The 17,893-nt window shown below is 45.9% G+C and overlaps 1 protein-coding gene across 2 annotated transcripts in view; it reads left to right on the plus strand.

The window, feature by feature from the left end:
• The window catches only part of Fam135b (family with sequence similarity 135 member B), a 303,172-nt gene extending 285,542 nt beyond the window's left edge, over positions 1-17,630 (plus strand). For both annotated transcript variants that reach the window (XM_047556813.1, XM_047556820.1), the window contains 6 exons: positions 1,670-1,761; positions 4,412-4,509; positions 5,791-5,942; positions 8,342-8,452; positions 10,036-10,149; positions 15,048-17,630. In XM_047556813.1, the coding sequence (XP_047412769.1) occupies positions 1,670-1,761; positions 4,412-4,509; positions 5,791-5,942; positions 8,342-8,452; positions 10,036-10,149; positions 15,048-15,253 (773 nt within the window). In that variant the 3' untranslated portion in view covers positions 15,254-17,630. The remainder of the gene's footprint in view (positions 1-1,669; positions 1,762-4,411; positions 4,510-5,790; positions 5,943-8,341; positions 8,453-10,035; positions 10,150-15,047) is intronic.
• The last annotated feature ends 263 nt before the right edge of the window (positions 17,631-17,893 follow it).

Consider the following 17,893-nt stretch of genomic DNA (forward strand, 5'->3'; position numbering starts at 1 on the left):
ATGTCTTTTGTTAAAATGAGCCAACTGGTTGGGCAAGGGGCTGCTACCTTTTAACACCATACATGCTGGAGCAGAGGAGTGCTCTCAAGGTGGGGCAGCTTCATCAGGACTGTACGGTGTCAGAGCTGCTGTCAATCTGCTGTCACCTGGGCAACGGGTCATCAGGGGACCACTGATACTAAAGCCAGGTTTCTGTAGTTCAAGGTGCATTGTCTAGATGCTTCAGTATTCTACAGGTTCTGCTTGTTGAAATTGGATTTGCAAGGGTATATTTATATTAACAGAGCACTGAGTGTGTATAATAGCTATGGATGCTGACACACCCTTCCTGCACTGCAAAAAGCCCGAGATCCCTGTTCTTGTAAGGGTTCCAATTTAGCACCTTATGAATTAATATTTTTTAACAATGTTTTAAGTTCCAGAATGTTCTCTCTCCTTTAGTTCTGAAGGAGAGGGGAATATTTTAATTCCTTCAATTCCTTATACTAAATATAAATGCTTGAGACTGTTGTTATCTTAAGGATGCATCCTTGGAACTCTAAACAAAGACTACAGCAGGACCAAAGTGCATAAGGTTACTGACAGAAATGAATGAGGAATGGATACAATTTAATCCCATAACACAAATGATCATTTTTCTAAAGCAATATGACCATTTGTGACTATGGTTCTACAGGTGGGGTGTGTGCTGTGATAGGTCACCAAAACAGGTGGCATCTGGGCATATCCAGTCATCCTCAGAGAAGAGGGATCCATCCAGGCCTGGGTCCCTCTGATGCCCAGGGCACTATAGCCCTCCCGTGAATCACTAGGTGTTTTCATAAAGAATTATGTGAAGTGGGACATGATTTCACTTCTATGTTAGAAACTATTTGAAAACTTGACCTGGGGGTTTTTTCATGTGCAGATCCAAGGACTTAAATATCCAAGTGCCTAGCTCCTGGCTTTACACTACACAGGCCTTCCAGCTGAGGAATGGGTCAAACGTTCATTCAGATGCAACAGGACCCCTGTGACCTACATGAGATCCGTGCCTAAACACGTATTATATAAAATCTGCTCCCACCTCACTTTGATCTCAGGAATGCAGCCCCTGGGCTCTTTGTGCCTCTGCTGTTAGCCACAGCCTCGAGTTCTTCATGTCCTTCCTCTGGCCCTGGTGTGCTATTGAGCTTCCATGGAGGCCGCTCTTCCCAGACTCCGTGCCTGAGGGAGGTGCTTATTTTATTTACATAACTGCACCACGGGTCACCCATTCTGGGGGCTGCCCACAGCCTATACATGGCAGAGCTGGACAGTTTTTGTATTAAGCAAGCAATTCAAGTGGGGCTTGTTGGTGTCATGTTGTGCCACATCAGCCATAAGTGACACCACTTGCAAAATGTTCTGGGCAGAAAGAATTTGCCAAGGGGAAGGAGTGGTGGTATTTCCAGCTGTCCCTGCACAGAGCATTCACAAGCCACATGGTAGTAGATAAGGGAATGACTCCATCGAGGTAGGACACCTGGGAAAGAGCTCTGTGTGGGGGGCTTGGTTTAGTAGCTTTTATAATCTGCTTCAAATATAATGGGGGGAATCCAATGGGAATGGGGAAATGGAGGACAAGTTCCTTGTGCCACCTGAGTATGATTAACTATGGGAATGGGGGGTGCTTATCTGTCATTTTTAGGGAACAGTGCGGACCTCCGGCTGGTAAAGACTTTCATAGAGTTGGGGCTCCCTGGAGGAAAACTGGACTTCCTCATGTCTGAAAAGAATCAGGTATGATAACACAGACGTCAGAGCTGCAGGAAGGCGGCGGGCACCTGCTGCAGGAAGGCGGCGAGCACCTGCTGCAGGCGCCATGGTGGTTTCTGTACATAAGATAGGAGGGGATCCTGCAGAACACTGGCCAGGCCCTGGGATGTTCACAGAGAAAGCACTCGTTGTTCTTTGGGGGGCAAAAAAAGAGTAAGATATGAAAACATATGAGGCGGTCAACCTGTGCCCTTTGGCCCCACTGGGCGTCCGGGGGTTGGCAGCTTGGTGTGTCCATCATTTGGAGATCTGTATCATGCCAGCGAGGCATTTTCACTTGCGTCTATATAGCCAAGAAGCTGGGTCCAGACTGCTTTTCAGCAAGAGTGACCTTTGAGGCCTTTGATATTTCAAGGTAGATGGAGCCTGGGCCCTAAAAGGGTGTATTAGTCAAAGAGGCCTTAGTGAATCTATGCCCAGAGCTGGGGCTGTCTGGAGAGATGTTGTTGATTGCTTCCTGCTATGGAACTTGAGGCAGATGCATCCCAAGCATCCTTTGGAGGAATAGAACTGTTTATGCCCAAAGGGTCCCAGGACCATTGGGAATGGTGATTGAACGGAGGACCGCCATCTAGAAAACCCTGCAAAGTCGTGTCTCATTCCCAGCTGTTAGTGATCAATCTGCTGCCTTTCCTTGTACCTCTATATTTGAGGCCACACCACATGCAGGGCAAAGAGCTGTAAGACGAAGAAGAGTAAAGAGAACCATTAGTTGAGCACCTATTATGTACAGGGCATTCCTTCCCTGTTGCTCATTCTATCTCCACAACAGTTCTCTTACTTGTCAGTCAGTACTACCCTCTGGTTACAGAAGAGGGAGTAGAGACTCTGGGAGTTAGGCAGGACTCCATTACCAGCCTAAGCTGGAGAGGAAGATGCCATGCCTGACTTCCAGAAAATCATGCATATGCACACGTGGCTTTGATATGTGTCCAAGCATGATCTAGTCCTAATGGAGGTTACTCAGGGCCTCAGAAGTGAGTGAGATGTCTTTTCAGGAAGATGTGTGTGGTGAGCAAGGGATGTCTGCCCTTCAGTGTGTGCCCAGTGCTCTGTGATTAAAGCCCAGGACAGCTGGGCTCCACCTGGATCCCAGGAGCCTGGGGCCCTACGGGGTCTCTCTCCCCCTCACCTGGAGGCGTTGGCCACTGTGCACTGATTATTTCCAGGATGCATGGTCACTGCGTCTTGCATGACAAACATCTTTTGAGCTGGCCCGTTTACAATATATTCCATTTTAAGCACTTTGGTTGGTGCTGTTTTTAAACCTGCCGTGATTTCCAGAGCACTTCTTATCATGGACTATTTCAGCCTCGTAATTATAACCGATTTTTAAAATATAAATATGTTAAAGCAAGAATGTACAGATGAAGAAGCGGTACCTAAAAAGCTGAGGAAAAGAATAATAGCAACCTTATCTGAGGCCTGCTACGTATATTTTAAGCAGTCTTTAAATCGATGCTAAGGAGTAGGCCACATTCCCTCCCTTTAAGAGATCAGGTACTGGGTCATGAGATTGACCAAATTATGTTCATATTTGAATACCTCACAATGAATCCCAGTATTCTGTATAATTTTAGTGCACCAATTAGAGAGAGAGAGAGAGAGAGAGAGAGAGATCAGGGGATTTAGGTTCAGTTCAAGGCCCAGATTCCCTGGGGAGAGGAGCTGCAAACATGGATCTTTCTTATTCCATGACCTCTAAGAGCCTCACCAGTGTCCCCATTCCTCTTGTGCCTCCAGGCTCACAGGATGGCAGGTGGCCGTGGACCTAAAGGCCTTCTGTTTGTTATCCCTTTTGCCAAACACACTCTCTTCTCTGACACCCTGTTGAGTATTCATGAGACCTCTTATCCATATTTCCTGACCTGGAGTTCAATACAGCTCCAGGGAGCCCACTTCAGTTCCAGGGACCCCAAGACATTGGTCAGCTCTACATATGAGGGACTTTGGTCTGTTCGTTTGTTTGTAGACATTGACCCTCAATCAATTTCCCTGGATTTCCATTCATATTTTCAAAAATAAATCCTCGAAGTGAGAGAAACCAATAGAAAACATCTTCCTCTTCAAATGCCTGCCCTTCAAGTGTTCAAAGACCCATGTGTCATGTCTCTTCTCCCTTTTATCCTCCTCATCTTTTGACCATGCTTCCTGAGACATGGATAGCTTTATGGTCATTCCCAAAGCTGTTGTCTACCCTCTGGACATGGCCTTGGGGCATCGCCTCAAGGCTGTGCTGGGTAAAGGGTGTGGGCTTTGGAGTCGCCCATGTCCCCCTGAGAACCCCAGCTCATTCCAGGGACATGAGTGGCCTCCCCTCTCCAGGCCTGTTTCCTCCTTCGTGAAGCAGGGAAAACAAGCAGGGGGCCTGCGGGAGCCACCAAGCAGGTGCTCTGCCAGTGTCCTTCTTCAACTTTCACACCTCGGCTTCCTAAGTGAAGACCCCAAGTTCCTTCATCAGAGCACCAATCTGTGGGCCTTCGTCCTGAAGTCAAATCTCAGGATGGGGCTTAGGCGTGTCCCCAGATTGCATGTTCAATGGAAGAAGATGCTTATGCAGAGAGTCGGGCATCAGCCAGACTTCTCCCAACACCTGTTTTCCTCTCCCTTCCAGACAGACACGTTTGCAGACTTTGATACCATGACGGATCGCTTACTGGATGAAATCATTCAGCACATTCAGTTGTACAACCTCTCCATATCCCGAATTAGGTAAAAGGAAACCACAGGTAGCTAATGCTAAGAGAAGTGTGGGGATTTGGTTTTTTGTTTTGTTTTGTTCTGTTTTCTGAGTATGTGCAGCCTCCACATTTGGAGCGATGCCTTCTATAAACCACTGGGATAACTTAGCCCGTGGTTTTCAGTGGGTTGATTACCTTCAGGAAGGAGCAAGAGGCATGGTTGACACATGGGCCACAGCGTGTGTGGGGGGCGGACACATGTGGTCGCTTAGTATGAAGAACACTGGGCTTAGCACGGAGTCCCTGCGTGTGACTTCCTGTTCTGACACTCACTAGTTTGAGCCCTGACTCCAGTCGTAGCAGGTGTGCAACCCCGGCCAGCCTTCTCTCCTGCTGACTGGGCTACCCTGAGAACACCTGCTGAGAAGCAGAGCCCATTGCCTGCCCATGCCAGGGCTTCCATGGGTGCTGATTTTATCCTCACCCCGTAACTTGAGCACGTGGCTGTCTAGAGAGCTAAGCCCTCAGTGTTGTCCTATTTAGTCTTTAGAGAGGAACTACCATTTCTTTGTCCCACCCATGAGTATTCTGAGGTCTGAGAGTAAGTATTTGGAGATTTGATAAGAATGGAAGGACACAGTTAACCAGTGCCATTTCCTAGACCGGCATGCTTGTCTTTGCTGGTTTTGTGCTTCTTGTGGGACAGGTGGAGTGGTATAACTCTCATCTATCAGGGCTTCAATAATTATTTATTTACGTGAAAAGTAAGGATGTGTTGAGTCCAAGGTCTTGGGTGGTTGCAGGCTTGCACAGCATGTAAGAGGATATCAAGCACAGCATGCACAGGGAGCAGGCAGGCCGAAGCTTCAGAGGAGAAAGAGGAAGGAAGCAGAAATGGGAAGGAGGTCGGTGGCCAGCTCAGGGCTGGCCGCACAGGCCAGGCCAACGAGTTATAATTTTATCCTCTAAATGAGCAGAGCATTCAATGCCCAGCTGCTTATTTCAGAACGAAGTCCCCCTGGCCCCAGATGAACTGAGCAGGGCTGTGGGGCCAGCAACTAGAGGAGGCAATAACACACAGCTGGGCCACACTGTCCTCTGACCACACTGCTGGAGAGCTGCCCTTCCTGAGGACCCGAATCATCTCTCTGAATGTGACAGGGGTTTGGAATCCTGTTGAGGAGGAACGGGCAGCCAGTTCGGCTGCATCCTGTGAGGTGCAGGACACTAAGGCCTCAGAGCTCCTGGCCCTGCTCCTCCCAGCAGCTGGCCCTTGCTGACATGCTCATGTGCATGCTTCATCTCTCAACAGCTTCATTGGCCATTCTCTTGGCAACATCATCATCCGATCTGTCCTCACCCGGCCCCGGTTCCGGTATTACCTCAACAAACTGCACACGTTCCTGTCACTGTCTGGGCCTCACCTGGGGACCTTGTACAACAACAGCACCCTGGTTAGTACAGGTAAGGCTTCACCTTGTGTTCCTCAACACTAGCGTGGGGATCAGGGACGTGACAGTGGAGGCAGAACTTCTTGGTGGAGCACTGGGTCCTCTTCCAGGCGTGGGAGGAAGGAAGGAGGCCTTTCCTTGTCAGCTCAGTGAGGTCAGGCTAGGTGTTTTCCAGAATCATGTCCGTCTTCAGATTTCTGTGGACAAAAAGGGCATGTTCCTGGGGTCCTTTAGGAGCAGGTAGGTAAGCATGACATCGTGATGGGAAGAGCATGGGCTTCGAACCATGTTGCTGCCATGAGAAGCCTGTGGTCACATTTTGAGCCAGATACTTTGGGAAGGCTCTGGCCGAGACGTTCGGTCCTGTGCAATTTAGATCATTGACTGTAAAATGGAGATCATGTTTGCATGTAACTATGTTTATGCATAGTGTATCTATTTATGTGTGTATATGTGTGTACATAAGCATGTATATGAAATATGCATGTATAAACATGTATATAAAATATATGTGTGCATGTATAGTCATCCCTCAGTATCTGTTGCAGATTGGTTCCAGGTTCCCAAAAGATACCAAGAGCCAAGGGAGGCTCAAGGCCCTTACATAAAATGACAGCATGTTTGCAGATAACCTGTGCACATCCTCCTGCATACTTTAATGATCTCCAGACTACTTTTAATGCCTAATACCCTGTGAATGCTCTACGAGCAATTGTTATACTGTGTTGCTTAGGGGACAAAGATGGGTAAGATGCACAGGTTCATTACAGACACACATTTGTTCTGAACAATTTTGACCCTGCAGTTGGTGGAATCTGCAGATGCAGAGCCCACAGGGGCAGGGTGCTGACTGCATGGGCAGTGTGTGAGTAGCTGTGTACATGTGCGTATCATAGAATTGTTGAGAATTAAGGAGGAGGGGGAAAGGAGGTTGGAGGATGAGCAGAACTCCCAAGGCAGGAAGTGGCTGGAAGAGTGTTCTGGGCAGCAGACTTGGTGTCAGTAACAACATGGAAGCATGGCAGAATCAGCAAACTGTGGGAAACTGTTTGTGACAGAAATACAGCCTTTTGTTGGTAGGCGCACAGAAGCTGATGAATGGACTGTCCGGCCAGAGCCCCTGGATGAAGGGCTTTGCATGACATGGCAAGATGTTAGACTTCCCTGTAGAACATGTGGATAGTGCTGATGGTTTTTTTTAATTTATTCTTATTAGTTTTATATGATAGTGGAATATATTTTGACATTATACATTTGTGTGGTATAACTCTCTTCTGGTTGTTCATGATGTGGAATTACATTGGTTGGGTAATCATATATGCATATAGGATAGTAACGTGGGATTAATTCTATTATCTTTCCTATTCCTATTTCCCCTCCTGCTCCTTCGTTCCCCTTTGTCTAATCCAATTCTGTTCTTCCCTAGTCCCCCTTAGTGTGAATTAGCATCTACATATCAGAGAAAATAATGGGTTTTAACTGAGGAAACAGCATGGCTTCCATTGGTGTATGGAAGCCCATGAAGGTCGTTGGGTCTTACGTAATCACAGATAATATATTCAACCATATTCCTGAAAAGCACTCCATAGCCCCTGATTGTCCAAGTCCAGTAGGTGGCATTAGGGAAAATCTAACGGCCTTCTTCCCTGCCACTCTCCTGTCCACTGCTGCACTGCCCTGTGCTGTCTGTACACTCGAGGGTTTTCCTCAGGGAGGTTTTGCCTTGAAGCTGCTCTGAGGACACTATTGTGAGCACGAGCTATTTGACATTCAGATACTTATCAAGAAGTCCGTTCCTCTGCCACCTTGGCTTTCCTATGCAAATCCGTGAAACCAGATTGCTGGTAATTGTCCCACAGGAGCCAATCTGGAGTGGTTTCCTGCAGTCCATTCTACTGGCACAGGGGCACATTAGCAAGCGACTGTTGAAAGATGCATGGGCATCCTGTCTTGCTCATTTCCTTGTGTTTCTGCCAGTGTGTGTGTGTGTTTGCTGTGGTGACAACTCTTGCCCTCATCAGGGTTAGTGTGTGCCGAAGCAGAGCTGATTGGATGGACTCTGAAATGGAAGGTTTATTCTCATTTTCTAGGATTCTAAATGGCTTGTAAGAAACATTCTAATGTACTTTTCATGTTGGGACTGTTTCTTTGGTTTCCCTTTCAGAAGGAGCTTGAATGATCATTCTTTGACAGCTCTGTGACTCTAGAAACCCATTGCCATTTTGTTTTGCTGGATGATTTTATGGCAGCCAGTATATAAGAACACAAACTTACCTCTAACTTCCCTACTCTTGGCTGAAATGCCTATTGCTCTTCTTTTAAAGTTAACTGGATTTTTTTACATTAACTGGATTTTGTGTGTGAGTTTTGTTTGGTTTTACATTTTGTTTTCTTTTATTTTTGTCTTCCTAGGCTTGTGGCTCATGCAGAAATTAAAGAAATCCGGGTCCCTTCTGCAGCTGACCTTCAGGGATAATGCTGATTTACGCAAATGCTTCCTCTACCAACTAAGCCAAAAAACAGGTGGGTGGTTCCCTGAGCAGCTGCTGTCCAGAGTTGGAGCTGCAGATCCTACTTCTGAGACACACATTGGCTCTGGTGCCGTGTTGATTGCCCATATTGGGCATGATGAGGAGATGCAGGGAGCTAGCCTCTGCTACCCTGGGAAGGCCTGGCTACCCAGGAGCTCAGCTTCTCGTGCCCCTCCCCATGCAGCACATGAGAGGAGAGCCAAGGAGCATGCGGGGTCACTGCAACATCCAGAAGTGCCAGCTTCTGCTTCCCAGCAGCCCTTGAGTGTTGTAAGCACAAGGTCCAGGGTCTGTGTCCAGCCATACCCAGGTACAAATTAGTCTATAAGAAGAGCAGACGGGATACCGTCCATGCATGGAGCCTGAGTCCTGGGAGAGGGCTGTCACTCAGGCCGGACATCACACCTTCACTCACTCTGTCATCAGGAAGCAGAAAGACATTGAAAGTTTGCCAACATCACAGGCATGACCACAGAGGACAGGGGTGATGGTGACTGAGTGGCCTGTTTGTCCTGTAATGTGGAACCAGGGATGGATCAACCTGCCCAGTGCTGCCTGCAAGCTGGCCTTGCCTAGGGTCCGCCCAGGTGCCTGTCCTCCCCTTCCTTACACTCGGTGGGTACTGCTGCACCTCCGGGAGCGTGAATCGGCAAAGCCCCAGGCTGATGTGTAGCCCGGAGCAAGTTTCCTTCCTCCTTCTTCCTCAGTGTGTCATGTGAATGCTGTCATCCCCTATGGGGAGACAGGACTGGGGCTGTGTGTGGTCATCTCAGTTTGTCCCAAAATCATGGGGAGCTGAGGTGACCCTACAGAGCCATCCCGAAGTAGGGTCTCCCTGCTTCCAAGTCATCAGCTGTTGGGTAGGCTGTGCCCACTATGTGCCCTTGGGATGTGATCTTGGATGCAGGGGCCCACCTCGGTGGAGGGACACTCAGCTGAGAGCCGCCAACATCCTCCTGCACAGCAGCAGCTGGGTGAGAAGCACTCTGTGCTGACCGGAACCTGGGCTGTGCACACCCTACCTGGGCTCCCCGATGGGTTCTGGGCACTGCAGGATGTGCTGCGGTGACCCCTAGGTCTCCACATGGAGGACAGACCAGCAAGCAGACTGGAAGCAGGGGCTCGGTTGGGGTTTGTTTTCCTGAAGGAGACGATATGCTGGGGCTGGAATTACGGGGTGTTGTGGGGCAGAGGAGAAGCAGAAAGCTCAGACTTCCACACAAAACTCAGCATTCCTGGCCCACAGAGCCACATTTTTTTTTTTTTTTTGGTCACATACATGTTTCTTTTTTGTCATTGTTGCTCCATCTGTGTCTCCTTAGCTTCCATGGTTAAGGCATCATCTTCCCTCCAAGGGGCAACAGCCCCCACGCGGTGGCTTCTCAGCTTCCTGTAGACTCCTGCCCGGCCTCTGCCTGGGCTGCACACCCTTCAGCCTCAACAGAAGGAGCTCATGCAATGACACCAGGCCTTCTGTCTCCTCTTTGTCCCCTCTGAGAAGTCTGTATTGTATGTGCAAATGGAGGCGGAGTGGACGCTCCCTGGGTCAGACACTCAGCTGGCTTCTTGTTACAGGGCTGCAGTATTTTAAAAACGTTGTGCTGGTTGCTTCTCCCCAAGACCGCTATGTGCCCTTCCATTCAGCCAGGATCGAGATGTGCAAAACCGCCCTCAAAGACAGACACACAGGTAGGCGCCTTGGATCCTTTTAGGGCTTTCTGATTTCAAAAGCAAAAATAAATTCATGAGGTTGACTGTTCTCATCAGGGACAGTGGGGCTGTGACTTATCCTGGAACAGAATAGTAGTACGAGTGGACTGGGGTGCAGGGCAGAGCAGAGAGGACCCAGGGAAGCAACCCTTGGGCTGGGTGTTAAAGGAAAGGCCCCACCCGAAACCAGGATAGGGGTGCGCTGGCTCTCCTGGTTTCCTTTGATACAGTTTATTCTATGTCAGTTCATTGGGATTGTTTTTATTTTCAACTAAATGGCATTTTTGTTTTATTTTAAGGCATTTAAAAAAATAGTCTGCCAAAGGTCCAAAGATTTAGTACTAATATGCAAATAGATACAGTGAGCATTTCTACTGGGACCTAGGAAAACCAACAGGAATGTTTTTCAAATTTATTTCATTTTATTTGTTCTAACAACAGGAGTTTTGATGACAAAAAATTAAAACTTAATTTCACACAGAAAATACCATTGTATTTTTACTGTGTGGTACATGCACCTGAAAGTCTCCTGAGGCACATTACCAAATGATGCTATCTTATTGAAAAATGCTCATTTATAGAACATTTGGAGAAATCAAATCTATTTCAACAAATTAGGATCATATCAAATGGAACCTGAACCATTACTCACCTTTCATGTATTTCTAGTCTCATTTTGTGTATATGTCATATTAAAAGTCAAAATTTTGCATCACAACTCAGTTTAACACAATGTCTTGTTCATTTGTCTCTATTAAAAATACGTATATAAGCACATTTTTATTATTTTTTTATTCAACAGAGAGATGAAGATTACTTTATCAGTGAATTAAAACAGTAAACACTCAGTAAAACATATGGGCAAAGGATATGTGTGAATAGGCAGTTTATAAAAGAAAATTAACATTGACCAATGAATATATGGTCTATGCAAATAATAAACTATTTTTGACACATGAAATTGATAAATATTACACAATAAAAGATAACATTCAGTAATGCAAGGGTTTGTGAGAATCAAGTCTTGTTAAACAGGTTTCTTGTTAAAATACGAAGTACTATTTTTTTATGATTATACAAATGGCATGCCTCTATTTCATGTACACACAGAGAAACAAGATGTACCCCATTTGCTTACAATAAAAATAAATTTAAAAAAATAAAAAAGAAGTACTATTTTTTGGAGGGACATTGACAATTCAAATAAGAAAATCCTAAAATATGGATATCTTTGGCTCAGCAATGACACTTTTAAATATTTGTCTTGTGGAAAATGTGAATGATTTAGTTGTAAGGATACTTATTCTAGTATTGTTATGATGCAAAAAGGATTGGAAACAAGTCTCTAATAGATAAGCACATTTTTATAATTGACTTTATTCATGAACATATCATAATTAACACTTTCCTCATCTTTGGACTCATAGGTTGCTTCCAGAAGAATTAAAAGATTTGTTAAAAGTGCAGTGTGGCAAAAGCCTTTGTGTATATCTACTTTTTTACATTTCTATAATATTGCATTAAAATGGACTCCCAGTGGTGGTGTTATTGAGGGAAAGACATTACGAGTTAATGCTCTTCAAGACTTTTGACAAGTTGTCTTCAAAGTTGTACCATCAGAGTCTGTCACTGTCTATTTCACACTGCTGTCTTGGAGATTAAGTATTAAAGCTTCTCAATGATTTTTCAATCTAAACTTTCAGGTATTGGTACTTTTCTCACACATGCTTTTATCTTCTTACTTTTCCTAATCTCCCAGTGGACATCTTTGTTTAGTCACTGAGAACTGTGACAGTGGACAGTGTCCTGTTCCCAGTTCAGACATGATCAAGGACAATCATTACAGAAATCTCCACACTATTTTCCTCGTGAGGGCACTTGATAATTTTCCCTGCCCACTTTGTTATCTCCCTGCCATGGAGAAGTAACTCTGGGGACATCTGATCCTTGGTAAAGCCTTGAGAACAGGACTCCACAAGTCCACAGACTGCTACCCACAGCCAAATCTGACCCGTTTCCCATTTTGTAAATAAAGTTTTATTGGAACACAGCCACACCCGTTCACTTATGGGCTGTGTGGCTGCCTTCTTGCTACAGAGTTAAGTTGAGTGTTCATGACGCGGTGCACCCTGAAAGGCGTCAGAAACAAGGGGTGCGTCCGCCCTGGTTTGGAGTAGCGAGCTGCACCCTGGGTCATACGTGAGGCACACCCATGCTACTGGCTCAGCTCATGCAGTCTTCACACTGGCTCTTGCTGAGGGTATCCTCACTCCAGAGCTATAGATTAGATGGCTGAGGTCCCGGGAGGCACAGCAGGGAGTGCTGGAGCTGGCACAAATGTCCTGCTGCCTAAGGTGAATCTTGTTGTTTCTTCTTTCCGTTTGGAAGTAGCTTACTGAAGTTTAGAGAATTCAGTATTCTCAGAGGAGCTAACATATGGCTTAAATCCCACCAGCAATCTTAAGAGGAATACACTCTACCTATTATACTTTTAAATAAGCTTCAAATAATATGGCTTAATTGGAAAATTTAAAAAATAGAACAAGATTGATAAAGAATTTAATTCGTATTTGATTGTTGATGTTGTTGCTTTTTTTTGAAGTCATATTATTTCTATTTTTCCGAAAGTTCTGAAGGAAAATGCCTCTCAGGTTCTGCAGTCTCTTTGTGTCACCTCCAGATTTATTTGCTAAACCATCTTGTAGATGATTTACACCTACTCCAGAAGTTAATCCAGAGCAAACAGGACTTTATTAGAGAAAAATGTAATTAATGGTATGCTATATATGTTTTTAAAATTTCCAAGGAATTCCTCAGGATTTAGTAGCTAGTAACGTCTGAGCAGAAAATTATCATTACATTTTTATTTTACTTTATTTTATTTTATTTTTTTTATTGTAAACAAATGGGATACATGTTGTTTCTCTGTCTGTACATGGCGTAAAGGCATACCATTTGTGTAATCATAAATTTACATAGGGTAATGTTGCTTGATTCATTCTGCCATTTTTCCCTTCCCCCCCTCCCCTCTCACCCCTCCCCTCCATCTATACAGTCCTTCCTTCCTCCATTCCTGCCCCCCTCCCTAAACCCAACTCCAACCCCAACACTAACCCTTCCCACCCCCCATTATGTGTCATCATCCACTTATTAGCGATATCATTCTTCCTTTGGTTTTTTGAGATTGGCTTATCTCACTTAGCATGATATTCTCCAGTTTCATCCATTTGCCTGCAAATGCCATAATTTTATCATTCTTTATGGCTGAGTAATATTCCATTGTATATATATATATATACCACATTTTCTTTATCCATTCATCAATTGAAGGACATCTAGGTTGGTTCCACAATCTGGCTACATTACATTTTGAGTGACTTTTATCTGTTGTTTTAAAATGACCTCTGATCTTTATTACATGTACAATTTAATCAAATTATGGTATTGGTGTAATGATGATTCACTTCCATTTCCATTTATCAAAACTTGCATGGATTGTTCTTGTTACTCCCTGGTATTTGTATACGTCATGTTAAAGGGCACAACATTATTTAACTGGCCAATAAAGTATGGTTTACTTAACCATTCCTTCCTGATGAACTTTGACTGACTTCCACTTTCTCTCTGAAAGGAACACTATCTTTTAATATTTATGACATGATAACCTGTCAGCATAACATTAACTACTATAATGCCCACCCTTCTAAAACAGTAATGGAGTCTTGGCAAGGATTATACCCTTTGTTTTAAACCCCATTTTTTTTCAGGTCAAGATAAGACCAAGACAGAGATTTTCACAACCAATCCCTAATTGTTTTTAATTTACATTTAACTCTCTCTACTTCGGGTTCCTCCAAAGACCTGGAGGAGGAGGTGGGGAGAACTAAAAAGTGTTCTTGGCATGCGAGGAGTCTGCTGCCCTTCCCAGACTGAGAAGGCAGAGCCTGAACGGCCTCCCTTGCTGGTAACTGGGGGAAAGGACAACAGCGTAGCTCTCACAGGGTGCATTGGGGAGGGAGGCAGGAGAGCCTGGAGAGGGGCTGCTGGCCGGTAGGCTCAGCAAGTGTGGCCCTCTCACTGCACTCGCTGGCTTTGTGAACAGACCACGTCATGTGGAGTGGACACCTGGAGGCCACATCACAGCCTCTGGGCACTGCCTCCCCTGTGAGTCAACAGTAAGGAGCGTTAGCACTCTGGTCATCGCAGGAGGTGAGCTGTGTGTTCACGAACAGTGTCGCAGTCAGGAAAACAGGACTGGTCGTGCCAGGCGTGTGAGTGTGTTGCTCAGTGCATCATGGCTGCATAGCTCGGGGAGTCCCCCTGTCTGAGGCAAATCTGCCCCTGAGTGACTTTTGAGGTGCAGACGCAGTCAATTCTGACTTCCGATTGTACAGATGAAACAGGCCACCCACCACCCCACAGCCTCTGCATTGCCCTCCTTCTCCCTGGTCCTCAGCTTCGGGAGAGCCAGTGCCATGCCAGATGACTTGCAGAGGCATGACCTGGGAGGTGTCCGCTTCCACCTCTGCGTGGCGGTGATCCTGCCACCACGCTCTCCAGGAATGGAGCTTGAGTCTCTGAGGGTCCTCCCTGGTGTCCTGCTTCCCAGGACCCTGCAGAGAGGACAGCCATGCACCGATAACCCCTCCCACTGGCTTTTGACGTACAGGCCCACAAAACACTGCCTGGCGCTTCCCTTCTGTCCTTTGCTTTTATTTCATATTTATATCACAAACTTTTGGAGGGAAGAGGTTGGAAACTGATCTATAAAGATCTGCCCAGAAATAGGTTTCTGACCCAGGTGCACAGGGTCGGAGTTCTGTAGACTCCACTGCTAACTTCTGCACCGTCTTCGTCTCCGCCTTTCCTCCTTCCAGGGCCAGTTTATGCAGAAATGATCAACAACCTTCTGGGCCCTCTGGTGGAAGCCAAGGACTGCACTTTAATCCGGCACAACGTGTTTCACGCCCTGCCCAACACTGCCAACACCCTGATCGGCCGAGCTGCTCACATCGCGGTGCTGGATTCGGAACTTTTCCTAGAGAAGTTTTTCCTGGTGGCAGGACTCAACTACTTCAAGTAGTGGCTTTGAGGGAGCAGGCCTGGGGTGGCCCTCCAGAAGTGTTTAAGGTGAACTGAGTGCTTTTGCTGGGGCATGCCCCTCTGCCATGCCAGGGTGGAGCTATGGAGGCGGCATGAGATGGAGCTGGGTGGAACTGAACCGTAGTGGTGCTTCCGTTTTAGAGGTTTGGGAAAGCTGAACACAGAGTGTAAAAGACAACAGACTTTGCTTGAATTTGTCTAGCCACCTGGAGTCTCTTTCAAGATGCTTTTAGGGAAAATATGAGAAAATAAAGAAAGGATGCTTGGAGTGGGCCCGCCCACCTTTCACCCTGACGGCTCACAGGGAGGTCGCTCCGACTGAAATAGATTTGTCCAACATGTGGCTAGCTCATAGCTTTATCATTTTGATTAAATCAAGTGCACACAAGCATTTCAGAACTCAGGTTAACCTCTGTGCAGAAGTGCAACATACTCGTGTAAATAGAACCCTTACTAGATTCCAACGTGCCACTTGTTTAAAACCAACACGACACCCACACTCTTGTTCTCTCTTCATGTTCTCCAAACAAGGGACAAAGGAATGTGTGGCACATCCCCATTATACTTTGGGACAGCAGTCAGTGGGGTGACAATGCAAGAAGGGGTAGGGGTGATGCTCTTAGTAAATACAAGTTTGTTACCAACAGAAATAACCCTAGGGAACTCACTGAGCAGCTGCTCTGCCTACTTCCCCAACTCTCTATGCATAGCCTGGTTCACAGATGGTTTTGTGATGGCTTCGATCTCGGGGGCAGGGAAAACTGAGTGAGACTATAGTCAGTAGGAGGGGGCACTCCAGATAGATGCATGTGTGCACGAAGCTCCTGCTGAAACACTTCCAAAGAAACGCTGTGTTAGCACCGGATGCAACTGCAAAAAATCAAAACCATTAACATGGCCAGCTGCTTCTCCTCTCCCTGGAAGGAGAAAGACATCCAATTGGAGGAGTGCTGGATACAAACCTCAGGGGAGCCCTCGGAAGGGTGCTGGATATCTTTCAATTGAAATGTCTTCTTGCCTTAGGGAATAAAGGGCTAGGAAGGTCACCACTGATATAAACTGATAGAGGACAGGGGCAAATGTAAGATCAGGATTAGAACAAAAGCCAGACTAAAGACTGAACTTAAGCTGTCATTGGTAAGTGACTTACAGGGAACTTGTGAAAATAACCAGGAGGGTTAGTATGGTCCCAAAGACCGTATGGGCTGAGGGAAGGTCCATGAATCATTCAGTCACGTGGAAGGAATGCACGAGTCAGGAAAGCAGAGATGGATGACACGGTGACCCTTCAGGTCTGCACGTGCAGGGATTCCTCTGGTTCAAGTATCTGGACTGTGGCTCCAGGTCACAGATGCCAAGTGGACCTGGGCTCATCTGGGCATTGTAGATCCTCCCACATTAAATCAAATGCAGACCCTGAGAAAGGAGTTCAGAAAGGCAACGTGCAGGAGAGAGGCCTGTGTATTTCCTAAAACTAGGAGTAGTAGGCGGGACAGTGTCAAATATTTTGCAAGGACAAAATTCCACACAGCAACTTTAGGGTCTTTCTGAATTTTCATTATATCCTGGTCTGAGAACTTGGGTTTGCTGACCCCCTGGGTGATTTTCCTGGGTTCCTGCGCTGGTGCTGGCATGGACTCTGGCTGCTCGCGAGCAGTGATGCTGTTGCTCTAAAATCCAGGAGACAAGTGTTTCCTGGTCATGCAGCCCATAAAAGTGTGTCTCCTGGCCCAGACAAGAGCCGTGCTCAGTGCAGGGCTGGAGGTTTGTAGCAGCTTCTCTCTGGCCATATGCGAGTCCAGCTCCTTTGAGGAGTGCATTTCATGTCATGTTTCCAGTTCTCATCAGCGTGCGTCATTCCCTGGTCACTCGAAAGACGGGGTAGCCAGTAGTTATGGAGCCAGGATGAATCTGATGATCATCATCTTTTCCAATAGCCAGATGCCATTTTAACTTCAACATGCTGTCTGGACACAGTGAGAACTAATGGCAATAAGCGTCCAGCTGCATGGTGCACCTCTTTTTTATAGGGGTGTCCTGCTGTCTTTGTAAACCCCCTCTGGCCTCTGCGCATCTTATACTTGTGTAGAAAGTACATCTCTATATTGTAAATAAGCGTGTTGAGTGTTGTGTGTTGTGCCTCATTTGAAAAGGCTTTTTTATGTCTCTTTCTATTGAAGTATAGATATCTAATATATATGCATAATATATATATATATATATACCTATGTATAATGTAAAGCAGGGACATTCTATTATTGATTATAAAAATTATAAACAAAAAGCCTGCCAACATAACGGTCTAGTATGTCTTCATTCTCAGTATAATTTTTTTTGTTCGTTTGTATGATTTGTTAAGTTTCCCAAAACTAGTTAAAAATAAAAATTACTGATAATGAGATAATTCAGAACTTCTTGTTCATGAGCCTGAGGTCACGTTGAGCAGAATGAAGCAGGTAGGGTACTTTGAACCTACAGGAGATGGAGAGAGAAAAGCCTCTTGTTAGTTTATTCCTAGAATTCACAGGATTGACTGAGGAAGTCTGTGCCAAGCAGGAGCACAGAGGTAACACACACAGATCTGCCCTCAGGTCACTTCGTCAGCATGTGATATACCATA

This window comes from Sciurus carolinensis, chromosome 1, assembly GCF_902686445.1.
Source record: "Sciurus carolinensis chromosome 1, mSciCar1.2, whole genome shotgun sequence".
NCBI classification, from domain to species: Eukaryota; Metazoa; Chordata; class Mammalia; order Rodentia; family Sciuridae; genus Sciurus; species Sciurus carolinensis.